This window comes from Chelonia mydas, chromosome 10 (genome assembly GCF_015237465.2).
Source record: "Chelonia mydas isolate rCheMyd1 chromosome 10, rCheMyd1.pri.v2, whole genome shotgun sequence".
In the NCBI taxonomy this organism is placed as follows: Eukaryota; Metazoa; Chordata; order Testudines; family Cheloniidae; genus Chelonia; species Chelonia mydas.
In genome coordinates this window covers 83,990,253-84,004,800 of record NC_051250.2, presented here as the reverse complement: position 1 = coordinate 84,004,800, position 14,548 = coordinate 83,990,253, and the positions used below count along the sequence as shown (strand labels likewise).

Below are 14,548 nucleotides of genomic sequence, written 5' to 3'. Positions count from 1 at the left end.
GATGAGAGCACCCTGGGGAAGACTGTCAAAACATGAGGTCCATGGTGTGATGTTTGGGCAAGTAAACTGTCTGGAGCCATATCTGGAAGCAGTGAAGATGGAGCTGAGCAAAGGCGGTGACTTATGTACACAACCATGTGGCCCAGCAGACAAGTCCCGGCTGGGACATAAGGATTGTTCATGTGAGTTATGAGTTCTTGCAGTGTCTGGAACCTGTTATCTGGTAGCTAGGCCCATGCTGTGACTGAGTTGATGGTGGGACGAAAGAAGATTCGAGGGATGAAAGAAGGTCGAGCAGCATGGAAGTTGAAACTTGGGCTTTGTGTCTGGACCGTGCAGCTAGGAGCCTGTGGGCCAGATGGATATTGATGTGAAAATAAGTGTCTTGCATATCAAGAGCTGTAAATCACATGCCTTCTTCTAGGGATGGGATGATTGCTGCCAGTGTGACCATATGAAACTTGGGCTTGCAAATGAAGTGACTGAGGTGACAGAGGTCCAGAATTGGTCTCCACCCGCCTTCTTGGGTATCAGGAAGTAAGCGGAATAGAACCCAGTTCCTTGATATTCCAGGGGAACGCGTTCTGCCATTCCCTGTTGCACTAAGGAGTTCGCCTCTTGGGTGAGGATGCTGTCATGAGAGTGGTCCATGAGGAATGATTGGGGGGGCTTTGGAGGAGGTAGTATGATGAATTCGATTGTATAGCCATGTTGGATTATGTTCAGCACCCATTTGTCCATTGTTACCACACTCCAAGCTTGAAAGGAGTGTGCTAGATGATCCCCAAAGGAGGTAGGATGGTTGTGAGGTTGTAGGCAAGGTAGTTGGCAGCTCTTGAGGTTGACTCAGAAATATCTTTTAGTTGCGGATTGCAGCTGCAAAGTGGAAGCATGTGAAGTGGGGTCCCAGAGGGCGGGATATCTGGGTCTTCTGTCACTTCCTTGGTGGCTTATAAGGTCCCTGATGGTAAAATTGGAGGGATCAGTAGCGTTGTGTGGATGGCGGGCAATGGAACTTGCACTTCATGGCAGGTGTGTAAATACACAGAGAGTGAAGGGTGGCTCTGGAGTCCTTGAGAGCATGTAGGCAATCATCCATCTTTTGATTAAAAAGATGGGATTCATCAAATGGGAGGTATTCAATAATGTTTTGCACCTCCCAATGGAAAACGGAGGAGTGGAGCCATGATTCCCTACGAATAACTATAGCCATAACCATACCCCTGGATGAGGTTTCTGCTGCATCCATCGCCAGCTGGAGCGTTGTTCTGGCCACCAGTTTCCCTTTCGTAATGATTGCCTGGAAATGAGTCCAGTCCTGTTCTGGGAGTTAGTCAGCAAACTCCTCCAGTCTGTTCTAATTCAGGAAGTCATATTTGGCCTGATAGTTTGAAATCCTGAATTGGAGACTGGCAGAGAACAGAACCTTATACCCCAGAAGGCCCAAGTGCTTGCCCTTCTTGTTGGATGGTGTGGAGCGCAGGCGTTATCTCGCTCGTTCAGTTGCTGCTTGGACCACGAGGGAATTCGGGAGGGGCGGTGAGAAGAGAAACTCAGACCCCTTAGCTAGAGCATAATATATTTTTTGTGCCCCTCTGAGGGTAGGCCTGCATGTGGTTGGTGTGTGCCATACTGTCTCGGCTGGTTCAAGAATGGCATTGTTACTAGACAATGTGATTCTAGGTGGCGCTGATGAGTGGAGGATATCGAGGAATTTAGGCTGGGTATCCTGGATTTCCTCTAGGGGAACGTGGAGTTTCCCCGCAACTCTATGCGGTAGAACTATAGGGTTAGAAGGGACTGCAAGAGTCATATAGTCTAACTCCTTGCCAAGATGCAGGATTTGTAGTTTCTGAAATTGTCTAAAGTTGTCAGGAGCCAAAGGGGACGCTGTAGCCACTGCTTCATCCAGGGAAGACTAGGGAAATCTCTCCAGTTCTGGTGGCACCATCAGAGCTGGGCTGAGGGGTTCCTCCTTCAGCAATGGATCTGAATGCCTGCTAGAAGGGGCCCTCAATGGGGAGGCAGGTGGAGGCTCCCTTGTGGATCAGGCAGGTTCTGAGGGGGGTTATTGGGACAAGGACCCCCAATAAGACCAGTAGTCTGGATCCAGAAGGTCTTGAAGTGGTCCCCATGGCATAGGGAACCAGTGGCTCCATGGTGGTTGGAGAGGTGGGTATTGCCAAGATCTGGACCGCCTTTGTAAACAGATGTAAATAAATGTAAGTACATGTAAATACATGCACAATGCTGATAATTCCTCTCCAGTGTCCGACTCATCAGAGGATGTGAAGGCAGACTCTCGTTTCATCAGCAGTACAGTCGAGCCAGTGGGAGTGCATAGACCATCGAAGCAGGAAGTGAGGGGTCTCGCAATAGTGTCATATCATGAGGGGAAGAAATAGTCTCCCTAGAGGTAGTGGGTCCCAACAAATGCACTGATCCCAGTTCTGCTAAGGCAAAGACATCCTGGGGCTCAAACGCCTTGGTGTTCAGGGTACCCTAGGGGTTCTCAAACTGAGGGTTGGGACCCCTCCGGGGGTCACAAGATTCTTACATGTGGGGTTGCGAGCTGTCAGCCTCCACCTCGAACTCCGCTTTGCCTCCAGCATTTATAATGGTGTTAAATATATGAAAAGTGTTTTTAATTTATAAGGAGGGGTCACACTCAGAGGCTTTCTATATGAAAGGGGCCATCAGTACAAAAGTTTGAGAACCACTGGGGTACCCTCTCTTTACTCGGAACTAGTGGTGGTGCTGTGGACTTCCCTGGAGTGGGCAGATCCCGCATCTTATGGGAAGCCAGTGTTGATGATACCAGTGTTCCAGTACCTGGGACTGCCGTATCTCCTTGCTTGTGGGACTTCTTGTTGTGTTTATGTGGTTTTGAGTGCACTCTGTATCCAGGGCTTGAACTAGTGGAAGAAGCATCCACTTCCTTAGTTTCTGAGGAAGACTTATTCCCATGCTTATGGGTATGCTTCCTTACCTCCTGAGGCGGCTCCGGCATGGGGTCCATAGTGGTGGTACCGCCAGTGCTGGATTCGGTCTCGGTCGCAGGAGGTACACTCCTCGCTGTTTCAGGCCGATGTACAGGGGGTGGTCCCCTGGCCTGAGTCTGAGTGAGGCTTCATGGAGACTTCCATAAGGTGCTTCCGGAGGCAGAGAGCATGGCCTTCTCAGGTCCAGCTGGGGAAGGACTGGCAGATACTACACCTGGATGCAATGTGGGCTTCTCCCAAGCAGTAGAGACAGCATTGGTATTCATTTCTGACCGAGAAATGAGGGCAGGAGGCACAGAGTTTCAAGCCTGGGGTCCTGGGCATAATAAGGCACCCATGCCTGGGTATGGGGCGGTGGGAGGCAGGGGAGAGGGTAGACAAATAAACCCTAATCACTAAAACTAAAAGAACTATGATAAAACAGCTAAAAAGTACTATAAAACTCTAAAATTTTAAGAACTATTTACAACAATGTATTTAAAGGTGTGTCAGAGATGAGGACACTACTGAAAGTTCTGACTCAGACCATGCGGCGGTGAGAAGGAACTGGAGACGCAGTCAGTCCACCCTTTATCACCTCAGATGAAACCACAAGGCGAGCCAGGGCGCATGCATGAACCAGCAGACGCTATTTTCAAATTCTCCGGCTTCAGGAGAATGGTGCGCATGCATAAACCCCTCAGTGGAATACAATAGGGACCATCACTTGAAGAAGAAGGTATGTTGGTGTTTGTGGGTCAGCTTTAGCACACGACATGAAGGTACACAGGATATGCTAACGTGTTTTCCCCAGTATCTGCTGGACAGGTGCTACCCTGCATCTCTAGTGGCCTTGTTTACACATCCAACGGGGAGAGAGATTCTACGATCATGAAACTGAAGAAAGCAGAGGCAGTCTGGTCGTATCAGACATTATTACTATTATAGGGGAAGCAGATGTGACCCCTATCTTTCAGTTGTCTAGAACTTTCCATTATAAAAAATGGTAATCCTTTTTGAAGAGCTTTAACACCACCATAGTGTGTAGCGAGACTTTGAAATTTGACAGGGGACAGTTCTGGGGCCAGGGAGGTGCCTTTTATTGACCTGTAAATTTGTTCAGATTTGGTAGAGTTATAAACTGTTGAAAATCACCATTGCTTATCTGTATTTCACAGTACAGCTTGATTTTGGCTTGTGCTAACACCCCTCAAGATTCCATTAACACTATGCGCACACAGTGCTCCAGTACCTCACTTCAGTACTCCACACACAGACCAGAACCTCTGGGTGAGACACACACAAAAATAATTGGTTTCAGAGTAACAGCCGTGTTAGTCTGTATTCGCAAAAAGAAAAGGAGTACTTGTGGCACCTTAGAGACTAACCAATTTATTTGAGCATAAGCTTTCGTGAGCTACAGCTCACTTCATCGGATGCATACTGTGGACATCCGATGAAGTGAGCTGTAGCTCACGAAAGCTTATGCTCAAATAAATTGGTTAGTCTCTAAAGTGCCACAAGTACTCCTTTTCTTTTTACAAAAATAATTGATCACCATTCTCCTTTTCTTCTTCTGATGCCTCCCATCAAAATATCTTTTTGTCTACAGTAAAGTGTACTGTACTGGAAGACAGGAGATCAAAAGTTCTAGACTGACTTCTTCTGGCTGGTATTAATTCTGTACTTTTCATTACCCTTATTAAGCAAGGCCTCATAAATAGAGAGATTACTGAAACTGAGAACACAACCCAAATTTCTAATATGCCAATCCCAAATCCCATCCATTTAGTCACACTGGCAGGTTTTTTCTGAGAGGCAGATATTTGTCCTTGGCTATGCGGTCTGTAAAATGGGGATACTCATTCATCTCCCCATAGGAATTACGCATCTGCCTCTGGTTCACATAGGATAATGGACTGTACTGGTAGCCAGCTAGTGCAGTTATCTCTGTACAGCAAGAGGGAGTCTGTGGTGCCATGTTTCAGGTTAAGGGGTCCAACCTGATGACGCATAAAGGCGGGTGGCCTTCATAGTTACAGAGAACAGAATTTGTGTTAGTCCTTTTCCTTTAAAAAATATCCACCTAGGATATTACATTCATTAAAAATGTTAATAAGGTTGAGAAGTCAAGCTATCAAAAGTTGGGAAATGCTATGCTACAATTAAGTAGTCTTCCTTTTGTGTTGTGATACAGTCTTTAATTACATGAACACATGCTATTTTTCCACTAGACCACTCCAGTATTCAGGGCACATTTCTTTTTATCCTCACTGATTATTCAGTGTATGGCCCCATGCCTTATTTACGCTGTCCAAACCCTACAATGAATATAAGATTATTAAATTTTCTCATGGGCTTTATGGTGCTCATTTCCATATCAGAGTGCTTCACAAATATTAGTGATTTTTATCTTCACAACTCTCCTGCAAGATAGGAGAGTATTATTATCCCCATTTTATTGACAGGGAAATTGAAAAAGGACAAAAAGGTGACTTCCCTAAGGCCACAAAGTGAATCATTGGTAGAGGTTTATGCTCAAATAAATTGGTTAGTCCCGAAGGCGTCACTAGTACTCCTTTTCTTTTGCGAATATAGACTAACACAGCTGCTACTCTGAAGCCTGTCATTGGTAGAGATAGGATTACAATTCAGGTTCTTCTGACTGCCTACTCTGTGCTTATTACTTCCTCACATGATAAGGCAGTGTGGTCTGTAGGGGTCAGATAGAAAAATTGTACATCATCATGTAATAAAAGATGGTATCATAATAAATATGCACAAGGGCCACATTAATTGTGGCATTTCCTAACTTTAGAGTGCTTGACTCTGCAACCTTAATAACATACTTTTAACCTAATTTGCTGTATATAGTATATAATCTATAACACAAATAAAAGCTTTGTGCAATGGCTGTTAAGTCTGATTCAGAGCACAATCTTCTGACCCACTCCTTTAAAAGAAAGGAAATGGCAAGTTAAGGGAAGAGGTTCCAGCATTTCTTGCCACCGGCAGGTTGCCTTGATCCAGACCTTCAAATGCAATCACTGACATCTTCAACAGACTGCACATTTAAGAGACTGAACCAGTTCAAATGCAGCAGGCAGCCCAAATAGTACCTTTATTTCTTTGCAATATGGCCCTTCCCCGTACTTCCCAACCTATTAGCTGGGATCTCCTACCTGAATTTCTGATAGGACTGTGAAAGATATTCATTAATGATGCTTAGGTGAGCATTGTCTCCCATGAACATCTTATTGGATGCAGCATGCTGTAACATCTTTGCAATGGAACCAAGGTTTCTGCGCTGGTCTGTAGTCAGCTGACCTCCAGCAGAAAGGTCAATGATGTCAAATGCATCTGGAGCAACAATAGCTGGATTCATGTAGCGATAATAGAGTAAGTTGCCAATGATCTGGGAAGAGTTGAGCAGAGAAGCATGTCAAGAGGCAGTGACACAGGCTTCGACTGGGCTTTATATACTCTACTCTGACTAGGCTTTGACAAATTTTTATTATTTGCGTCAGACACCCAGACTCCAGTTCAGGATTGGAGCCCTACTGTATTGGGTGCTATACATACATACTCTAGCAGATAGCCCCTGCCCTCAAAGAATTTACTGATTATATAGGAACAAGATGCAATAGGGTGTTAATCATGATGGAAGACAGAAGGGGAAAATAAGGGTACTAGCAACAGGAAGTCAAGGTTGCAGATATTCTTAACTAAGTATCATTTGTAGGCTATAATTTTTTAAAAATTTTATAAATAAGATATATGAATAAGAACTATTAATGAGTTACTAACAGGCTGCTTACATAGTCATTATTGATGCAGTGTTGTTGTAGCCATGTCCCAGGATATTAGAGAGACAAGATGGGTGAGGTAATATCTTTTATTGGACCAACTTTCTGTTCCAAAGCTTGCCTCCCTCACTAACAGAAGTTGGTTCAATAAAAGATATTACCTCACCCACCCTGTCCCTCTACATAGTGATTAGGCAGTTTACCATGGGTATGAAAACAGAGGTGACACTTAAAGGATCTGAAGGAGGATAGAGTAGTGAGTGTGTAAACTGATTTGGGGAAGGTGTTCCATGCAAAAAGGGCAGCATGGAAGACGACATGAAGGTAATTGTAAGAGAAGTGAGCAAAAAAAGTGTCTGCCATCATTGGCAGAACAAAAGAATGGTGAGATGGGACAAGTAGGGGGAGTAAAATTGAGGAGAACCTCGAAGGCAAGAACCAAAGGTTGCGTTTAATGTGGTGGAGACAGAAAGTCAGTGGACGGATTTGACGAGTAGTAATACTGGTGGAAAACAGATACTAATTTTCACCCCCCCCCTTCAGAATAATTCCTGAAGAAATCAACTGAAATTTCCCATAGAGATCTCAAGATAACCGTGATTTAGGAAAACTGAGAAACCATTTCAACTCAGATGCCAGAAAAGTGAGAAAAGCAGATACTAGAAGGACTACTTGGTGAATAGATTTGTACTATACAATACCATGTTAAATGTAAACAGCTAAAACCCTCGGAGAATGAAGACAACTGTTAATAAATATGTTGTCCATGTACTCACAGGCTTCCTTCTATCTTCATGTGACATTTAGCCAAAGATATTCCAGGGAAAGGAAGTTAAGACCCAACTAGCTATCCTGGAGCTGTATTCTCACAGTGTGTTCTGTGGCTTTCTGGTGAGCCACGGATCTTTTCTGGTTGTTGCGGAGTGTTGCCATACAACATCATCTCCTGATTTCTAAGTGCTTCGATGTACGGAAGAGCCTAGACGCCTGAACAAACTGCTGAAATCAGGGAGTAACTAGCTTAACACTTATACAATAGAAGAGGAGGCGATAGGAACCACTTTCAGGGGTCAGACAGCAGTGGAACTTTTTAAAAATAAAGTATTTCCTTGGTATTATTATTTTTCCATGTAAGCAACTGCTATAGTTACACAGCGCTGCTGTGTGAACATTAAAGATAATGAGGGTTCTAAAACTGGGAATGGGAAATGTGCCTGAGAGACACCCTCTCTACTAATATGTGACCAAACTAAGAAAAATATGGAGAACTGTGTTATACGGGGCCACTTCTGTTCTTAAACATCTATTAATCATATGTGAACATTAAGTCTACCACTGTCTGTAGCTTTGACTTTGCCATCTTTACAACTATATTGTTTCTACAGAGAGCAGGTTTACAGGAAAGCCTAGGGAAAGTTGCAGTTTTCTCTCTAAATTTACATTGGAAAAAAAGTTAATTCACCTGCACAGAAAGTCTAGAATCGATGCTTCAGTGTGGGAAAGCACAGAACTAGAAGAGAGAAGAAACAGCATTCAAATTTTTTTTTATAAAGTAGGAGCAGAGCAGTTTAAAGAGACATTATCAGGTATGCTATGCTCTAAACCTAGGGTTTGTTAATTAAAAAAGGGTTCATGGAAATACAAATGTTTTCATTATTATTATTTTTTAATTTCAGTGAAAGTTTTGGAATTTTAAATGTGTCTAAGTCAAGCACTGCCATATTTCAATACTGAATGAAAACCAGAAAGTGATACTAATTAGACAGCGACAGCAGAAAGGTGTAAATATACAGTAGAAATGGTGAAAAGTGATTTAGTATATCCTGCTGTTGAAATACTGTGGGGTGCTATTAGTAACACAGGTAAGGATATTGGAGTTTTTAATATATTTTTTAACCTGATATTGTCTCTTTAAGAAAGGAAGACCTTGCTGCAATTGCTTCAGCAAAAACAAAGATTCACTTGCTGGCAAAAACTGTACAGCAAGTCAAGGAAACTTGAAGGATCAAATGCCCAAAGGAAATTAAAAACAAGGCAGAAGCGACAGGATCCCTCCTTCTAAGCCCTGTACCATACACAACAACATTCACACACAACACAAAATACAGCTGGAATAGTCTATGTCCTTAATGAGAAAGAACTAAAATCAAAAAGATCATGTACATATTCCAGGGAGCAGGATGATACATAGATCTGTCTCTGCAATAGCCAGGTTGGCTCCGAGTCTGATTTGCAATCATACACACTACTCTTTGCCAAAAGGAGGGCAAAAGTATCCAACTCCTTACCTTCAGCAACTCATCCTCACCAGCATCAGGAAATTTCTCATGTAGTGAATCTTTCAGAACCTTGGCAATGAAGCGCATGCCATAACTATGAAAGAAACAAGAGAGCAAGCAAGACCTCTGTGAGCATGAAATCAAAAATAGTTTTCAGAAAGCAAAGGTGCAGCTCATTGTACTTACGGGATTTTATCCACTGAGCTGATGATGGCTGACAGGAACTTGTCTGTCACTGTCCGCATGTTTTTGATGGATGTATCTAGGCGTGTCCTCACCTCTTCATGAGCCAGAGCTTGCTCAGGTGTAACATCATATGGCAACTTACTGTTAGACAAAACCCAAAAGTGAATGAGGCCTAAGCATTCCTTTCAGCAAGGGGGCTGGCTGTCCTCTTTCCAACTACCAGCTTGAACTGAAAACTGCCATTTAGCCCTAATTTGCTTGGCTGGTAAGAAAATATGGTTACTTATCTCAAAGAATACTAGTTACTGCGGGGTGTTTTGTCCACACAGATTCAACTCTTGAGTGCATGTCTCCCAGGAGCAAGATACTGACGTCTTTTTAATAGCAGTGTCTGTTGGGGCCATGCCTGCGCCCTTGGAGCCCTTGTGAGCTCTGTAATTGAGGGCATCAGGGGTGGGGTGACCTTAAGCACCTCTCACTTTCTTCATCAATAAGATTCCCAAGTGTCAAGACTTCAATTAGCAAGGGGCAGCAAGTTATATGGGCCTCTGGTGCCCGTGCTCCACCCGTGTTCGGGACGGGGATGGGTCTCTCCCCTGGCCCTGCGCGCCTCCCCCTGAGTGTCCCACGGCCCCGCCTGCGTGCCTCCCCCAGAGCGTGCCTGCCTACGCCCTGGGCAGCTGCCCTGCTGCTCCTCGCTGGCCGCTGCTGGCTACAAAAGGCAGTGGTGCTAGCGGCACACTGAGGAGTTTGGGTGGAGATTCAGAGGAGTGAGTGAGTGACTGTAGCAGCTCAGGGAGCCCCAGGTGGCTGCTCAGCCTGCTTTGGGCTTTTTCTTTCCCTTCCTCTCGTCTCCTTTTCTTTTCTTTTGCTAGTTTCCCTTCTTTGTGACTGTAGCCAGGGCACTACTCTGAACTCCTTCCCCTGTCCCACCCCCAGCTTCCTCCTCCCCATCTCCACTTTGCGGGGAGAAACTCGGGCTGTTTTCCTGTCTCCTCGCTGCAAAACAACCTCACCGCTTCTCCTCCTCCCCACTCCCACTGAGCCACTTTCTTTCCCTCCTGTCTCCCTGGTTGCAATGTAGCCTCCTGCTGCCCCATGGCCAGCCGGACTTCTCGCTGCACCTCCCGCACGTGAGCAGCTCCTTTCAGGGGTTCTCCCGGGGATGCAGCATGAAGTCTCTCTCCCCTCCTCCCCCCGTAATCTCTCTCTGGAGTTGAGGGTGGGGAAAAGTTTGTTGATTGTTGTTTTCCCCTCTAAACTCTTGGTGCTCTTGTTTTTGAATGAGGATTTCTTGCTCCGGGGAAGTGTAACCCCCTGGACCTAAGAGGGGCCCTAGGAGCACGTGCCGTGAGAGTGGTGCGGGGTGAGTGTGCTGTCAGAGGGAAGTGGGGGGCCCGTCCCCCAGAGCTCGCTGCTGCTGTCGGGGAGAAGGCTGGGGGTAGTCCTCCTTTCTGGCCCAGGCCCCAGGGCAGCCTGCCTGTACCCCAAACTTCTCATCTCCAGCCCCACCCCAGAACCCGCATCCCCAGCCAGAGCCCTCACCCCCCTGTACTCCAACCCTCTGCCCTAGCCCTGAGCCCCTCCCACACCCCAAAGCCCTCATCCCCAGCCCCATCCCACAGCCCCCACCCCCAGCCAGAGCCCTCATTCTCCGCCACATTGTACAATATAGGGAAACTGTTAAATGCTTACTGTTTCCAATCAATTTTTACATTATTTTACATAATATATATCGGCTTATAAGGCAGGTGTGTGTGTGGGGGGGGGGACGGGGGGGGGACAGCACCACCAAAATTATACAAACCTGATGCCTCTGCAATTCGCAGGGACAGAGAGGGGGTCATGGAATCTGTGTGGACATTATATCGTGAAGAACCAGTTACTGTTCAGTAACTGTACTTTCTTCTTCACATGATTGTCCACACAGATTCCACTCTTGGTGACTAGTAATCAGTATCCTTCCTTGGAGTTGGGTAAGAGGAATCTACTGAAATATCAACTGGAGGACTGCTCTACCAAAGCTTGCATGTAACCTAGAGGCCTGCAGCCAGGAATAGTGAGAAGTGAACATGTGGAATGAACTCCATGTTGCTGCCCTACAGAGTTTCCTGAAAGAGATACTGTTTAGAGGCGATGGAGGTTGCCTGAGGTCAATTTGGATCTAACATGTTCAGGTGCATCCTTCTTCACAAGAACATAGCAGCTATGTATGCAGTCCGAAACCTACTGGGACAGTCTCAGTGAGGATATCAGCTGTCCCCTTGACTATGCTGAGAATGCCATGAATAGTTTCACAAATCCTAATTGATCTGTTCCTATTCAGATAAAAAGACAATGCTCTAACCACATCTGGAGCATGGAGTCTCACTTCGGCTGGTGAAGAATAAAACTTAGGGAAGATAATCAGGAGATGAATAGATTGATTGCGAAAATCCAAAACAACCTTACGTAGAGCTCTCCCAGCGACAAAATAAAACCACCCACAACGAGGGGCGGTATCTTCGTCGCCAAGAGAGCATCTCTTGCTGACAAAGCGCTGTCCACACTGGTGCTTTTCGTCATTAAAACTTTTGTTGTTCAGGGGTGTGTTTTTTTCACACCCCCAAGTGAAAAAAGTTTTAACAACGAAAGTGCAGTGTAGACATAGCCTATGAAAAGCCTTACTAAAATCAAGATATACCACATCTGCTGCTTCCCCCCCACCCACAAGGACTGTTACCCTGTTAAAGAAAGCTGTTAGGTTGGTATGACAGGATTTGTTCTTGACAAATCCATGTTGACTGTTAATAATCACCTTATTATCTTCTGGGTGTGTGCACACTGAATGCTTGATTATTTGCTCCATTATCTTTCCAGGTACTGAAGTTAAGCTGACTGGTCTGTAGTTCTCCGGGTTGTCCTTATTCACCTTTTTTATAGATTGGCACTATATTTGCCCTCTTCCAGGACTCTGAAATCTCTCCCATCTTCCATAAGTTTTCGAAGGTAATTGCTAATGGCTCAGCTATCTCCTCAGTCAGCTCCTTGAGTATTCTAGGACGCATTTCATCAGGCTCTCCTGACTTGAAAACATCTAGTAATATCTAAGGGCTTGTCTATATTGCCACTTAACAGTGTGGCAACTTTATCGCTTAGGGGTGTGAAAAAACTCATGGAGGTGGGTTTTTTAGAGCGCTGGGGGAGCTCTCTCCCAGCACTCTGCTGCAACTACGTTGCCAGTGTAGACTAGCCCTATGTAATTTTTAACTTGTTCATCCCTATTTTAGCCTCCGAATGAAGAATGTTTTCTTGTTACTCTTTATGTCTCTAGCTAATTTAATCTCATTTTGTGCCTTGGCCTTTCTAATTTTGTCTCTACACGGTTGTGTTCTTTTTTTTATGTTCATCCTTCATAATATGACCTAGTTTCCACCTTTTGGAGAACTCTTTTTTGAGTTTCTGGTCATTGAAGATCTTCAGGTTAAACCAGGTGGTTTCTTGCCATACTTCCTATCTTTCTTATGCAGTGAGATTGTTTGCTCTTGTGCCCTTAATGTCTCTTTGAAAAACTGCCAACTCTCTTGAACTGTTTTCCCCCTTAGGTAAGATCCTATGGGAAGCAAGTTATCAACTCTCTGAGTTTCCTAACGTCTACCCTCTTAAAATCTATTATCATTTTCTGCCTCCTATCACTCCTTACAATCATTAATTCTATCATTTCATGATCACTTTCACCGAAGCTGCCTTCCGCTTTCAAATTCTCTAACAGTTTCTCCCTATTTGTCAAAATCAAACCTAGAATAGCCTCTCCCCTAGTTGCTTTCTCCACCTTTCAAAATAAAAAATCGTCTTCAATGCATTCTAAAAATTTGTTAAATAATCTGTGCCCTGCTTTATTAGTTTGCCAACAGATGACTGGGTAGTTGAAGTCCACCGTCACCACCAAGTCCTGTGCTTTGGATGATTCTGTTAGTTGTTTAAATAAAGCCTCATTCACCTCTTCTACCTGGCTAGGTGATCTATAGTAGACCCCTACCATGATATCACTCTTGTTTTTTACCCCTTTTATCCTTACCCAGAGAGTTTCAACAAGTGCATTGCTGTGGTATTGTCTGGAGACCCTGAAGGAGCGGTAAGAATGCCCTTCATGCCAACTGAATAGCTTGGAGTTGCAGCACGTTGACACACACAGATATTTGAGAGCCAATCATTTCCTCCAAATCTGAAGTTGGTCCAGCTGTGCTCCCTACCAATGGGTGGAGGCGATCACGATCAGAATCTCTGAAGAGAAGGATTCACAGATTCATAATCATCTAGTCCCACCTCCTGTATAACATAGGCCAGGGACTTAGAAGAGGATCTGCCTCCTAGCAGGAGCGCGAGAGCTACATCTTCCCTGGTCCTTAGTATGGGTCTCCTTACAGCTTCTGTTTTGCTTGGAAGTGGAAGCTTCCAAGGAACAAGGCTTGCGAGTACTCCTTGAGCTTGGGGTAACATGATGGCTCACAGAGGCATTGGAGGAGTCCAACTGGCTGGGAAGAGGTGGTCTCTCAGAAAATGGGGTCAGTCAACCGATGCTTGCATTGAAGTCTCCAGCAGACATACCACTGCTGAATCATAGGAGGGGCAGATCTTGAATCTTGGAGCTTGGCCTTCAGCCATTTTGGCCACATGGACTAAGGTGTGTGTGTCTAGCTTTGTACAGGGAGGCGATAGGGTACTGCGGGAGAGAAACTGTATCAATGCTTTGGTTCCACAGGGTACATCTATCTAAACTTTATTTATTCATTTATTTATCACCAAACAGGTATGCTAACTAACAACTGTAGCTATGGAATTAGAACAACAATATCCAAGAAATCTTTTGCAGGTTGAAGAGATGTGGATACTGCAGGATTCCATCTCAAGAGTGGTAAGAAGGAAGTGAGAGGCAGTTGAGGCTGTCCCAACCCCTTATATCCTCTGCTATGGTAGTCAAGAGAGTTCCCAACGCACAGCCCCAATGGACAGAGCTATTCAAAAGAGTTTGATCTCATGTGCATAGGGCACATGTGCACCCAGAGTGGAATATATGCTGTGACAGGGTCAGGCCAGATGGCTACAGGAGAGTGATAGAAGGCAGATATATTAGCCCCAGATTAAGTAGGTCCCTTTTCCCTGGGTAAGGTAACAGGGAAGGTTCCAGAACAATCAGGAACTTTCTGGAAACAATTAAGGCAGACAGGCTGATTAGAACACCTGCAGCCAATCAAGAAGCTGCTAGAATCAATTAAGACAGGCAGGCTAATCAGGGCACCTGGGTTTAAAAAGGAGC

At 44.9% G+C, this 14,548-nt stretch overlaps 1 protein-coding gene across 2 annotated transcripts in view; it reads right to left on the bottom strand.

Moving 5' to 3' along the window:
- Positions 1-14,548, bottom strand: part of IQGAP1 (IQ motif containing GTPase activating protein 1) — a 179,056-nt gene that overhangs the window by 37,725 nt on the left and 126,783 nt on the right. For both annotated transcript variants that reach the window (XM_037910038.2, XM_037910039.2), the window contains exons 27-29: positions 9,253-9,393; positions 9,076-9,160; positions 6,164-6,396 (exon numbers count right to left, since the gene is read on the bottom strand). In XM_037910038.2, coding sequence (XP_037765966.1) covers positions 6,164-6,396; positions 9,076-9,160; positions 9,253-9,393 — 459 coding nt within the window. The remainder of the gene's footprint in view (positions 1-6,163; positions 6,397-9,075; positions 9,161-9,252; positions 9,394-14,548) is intronic.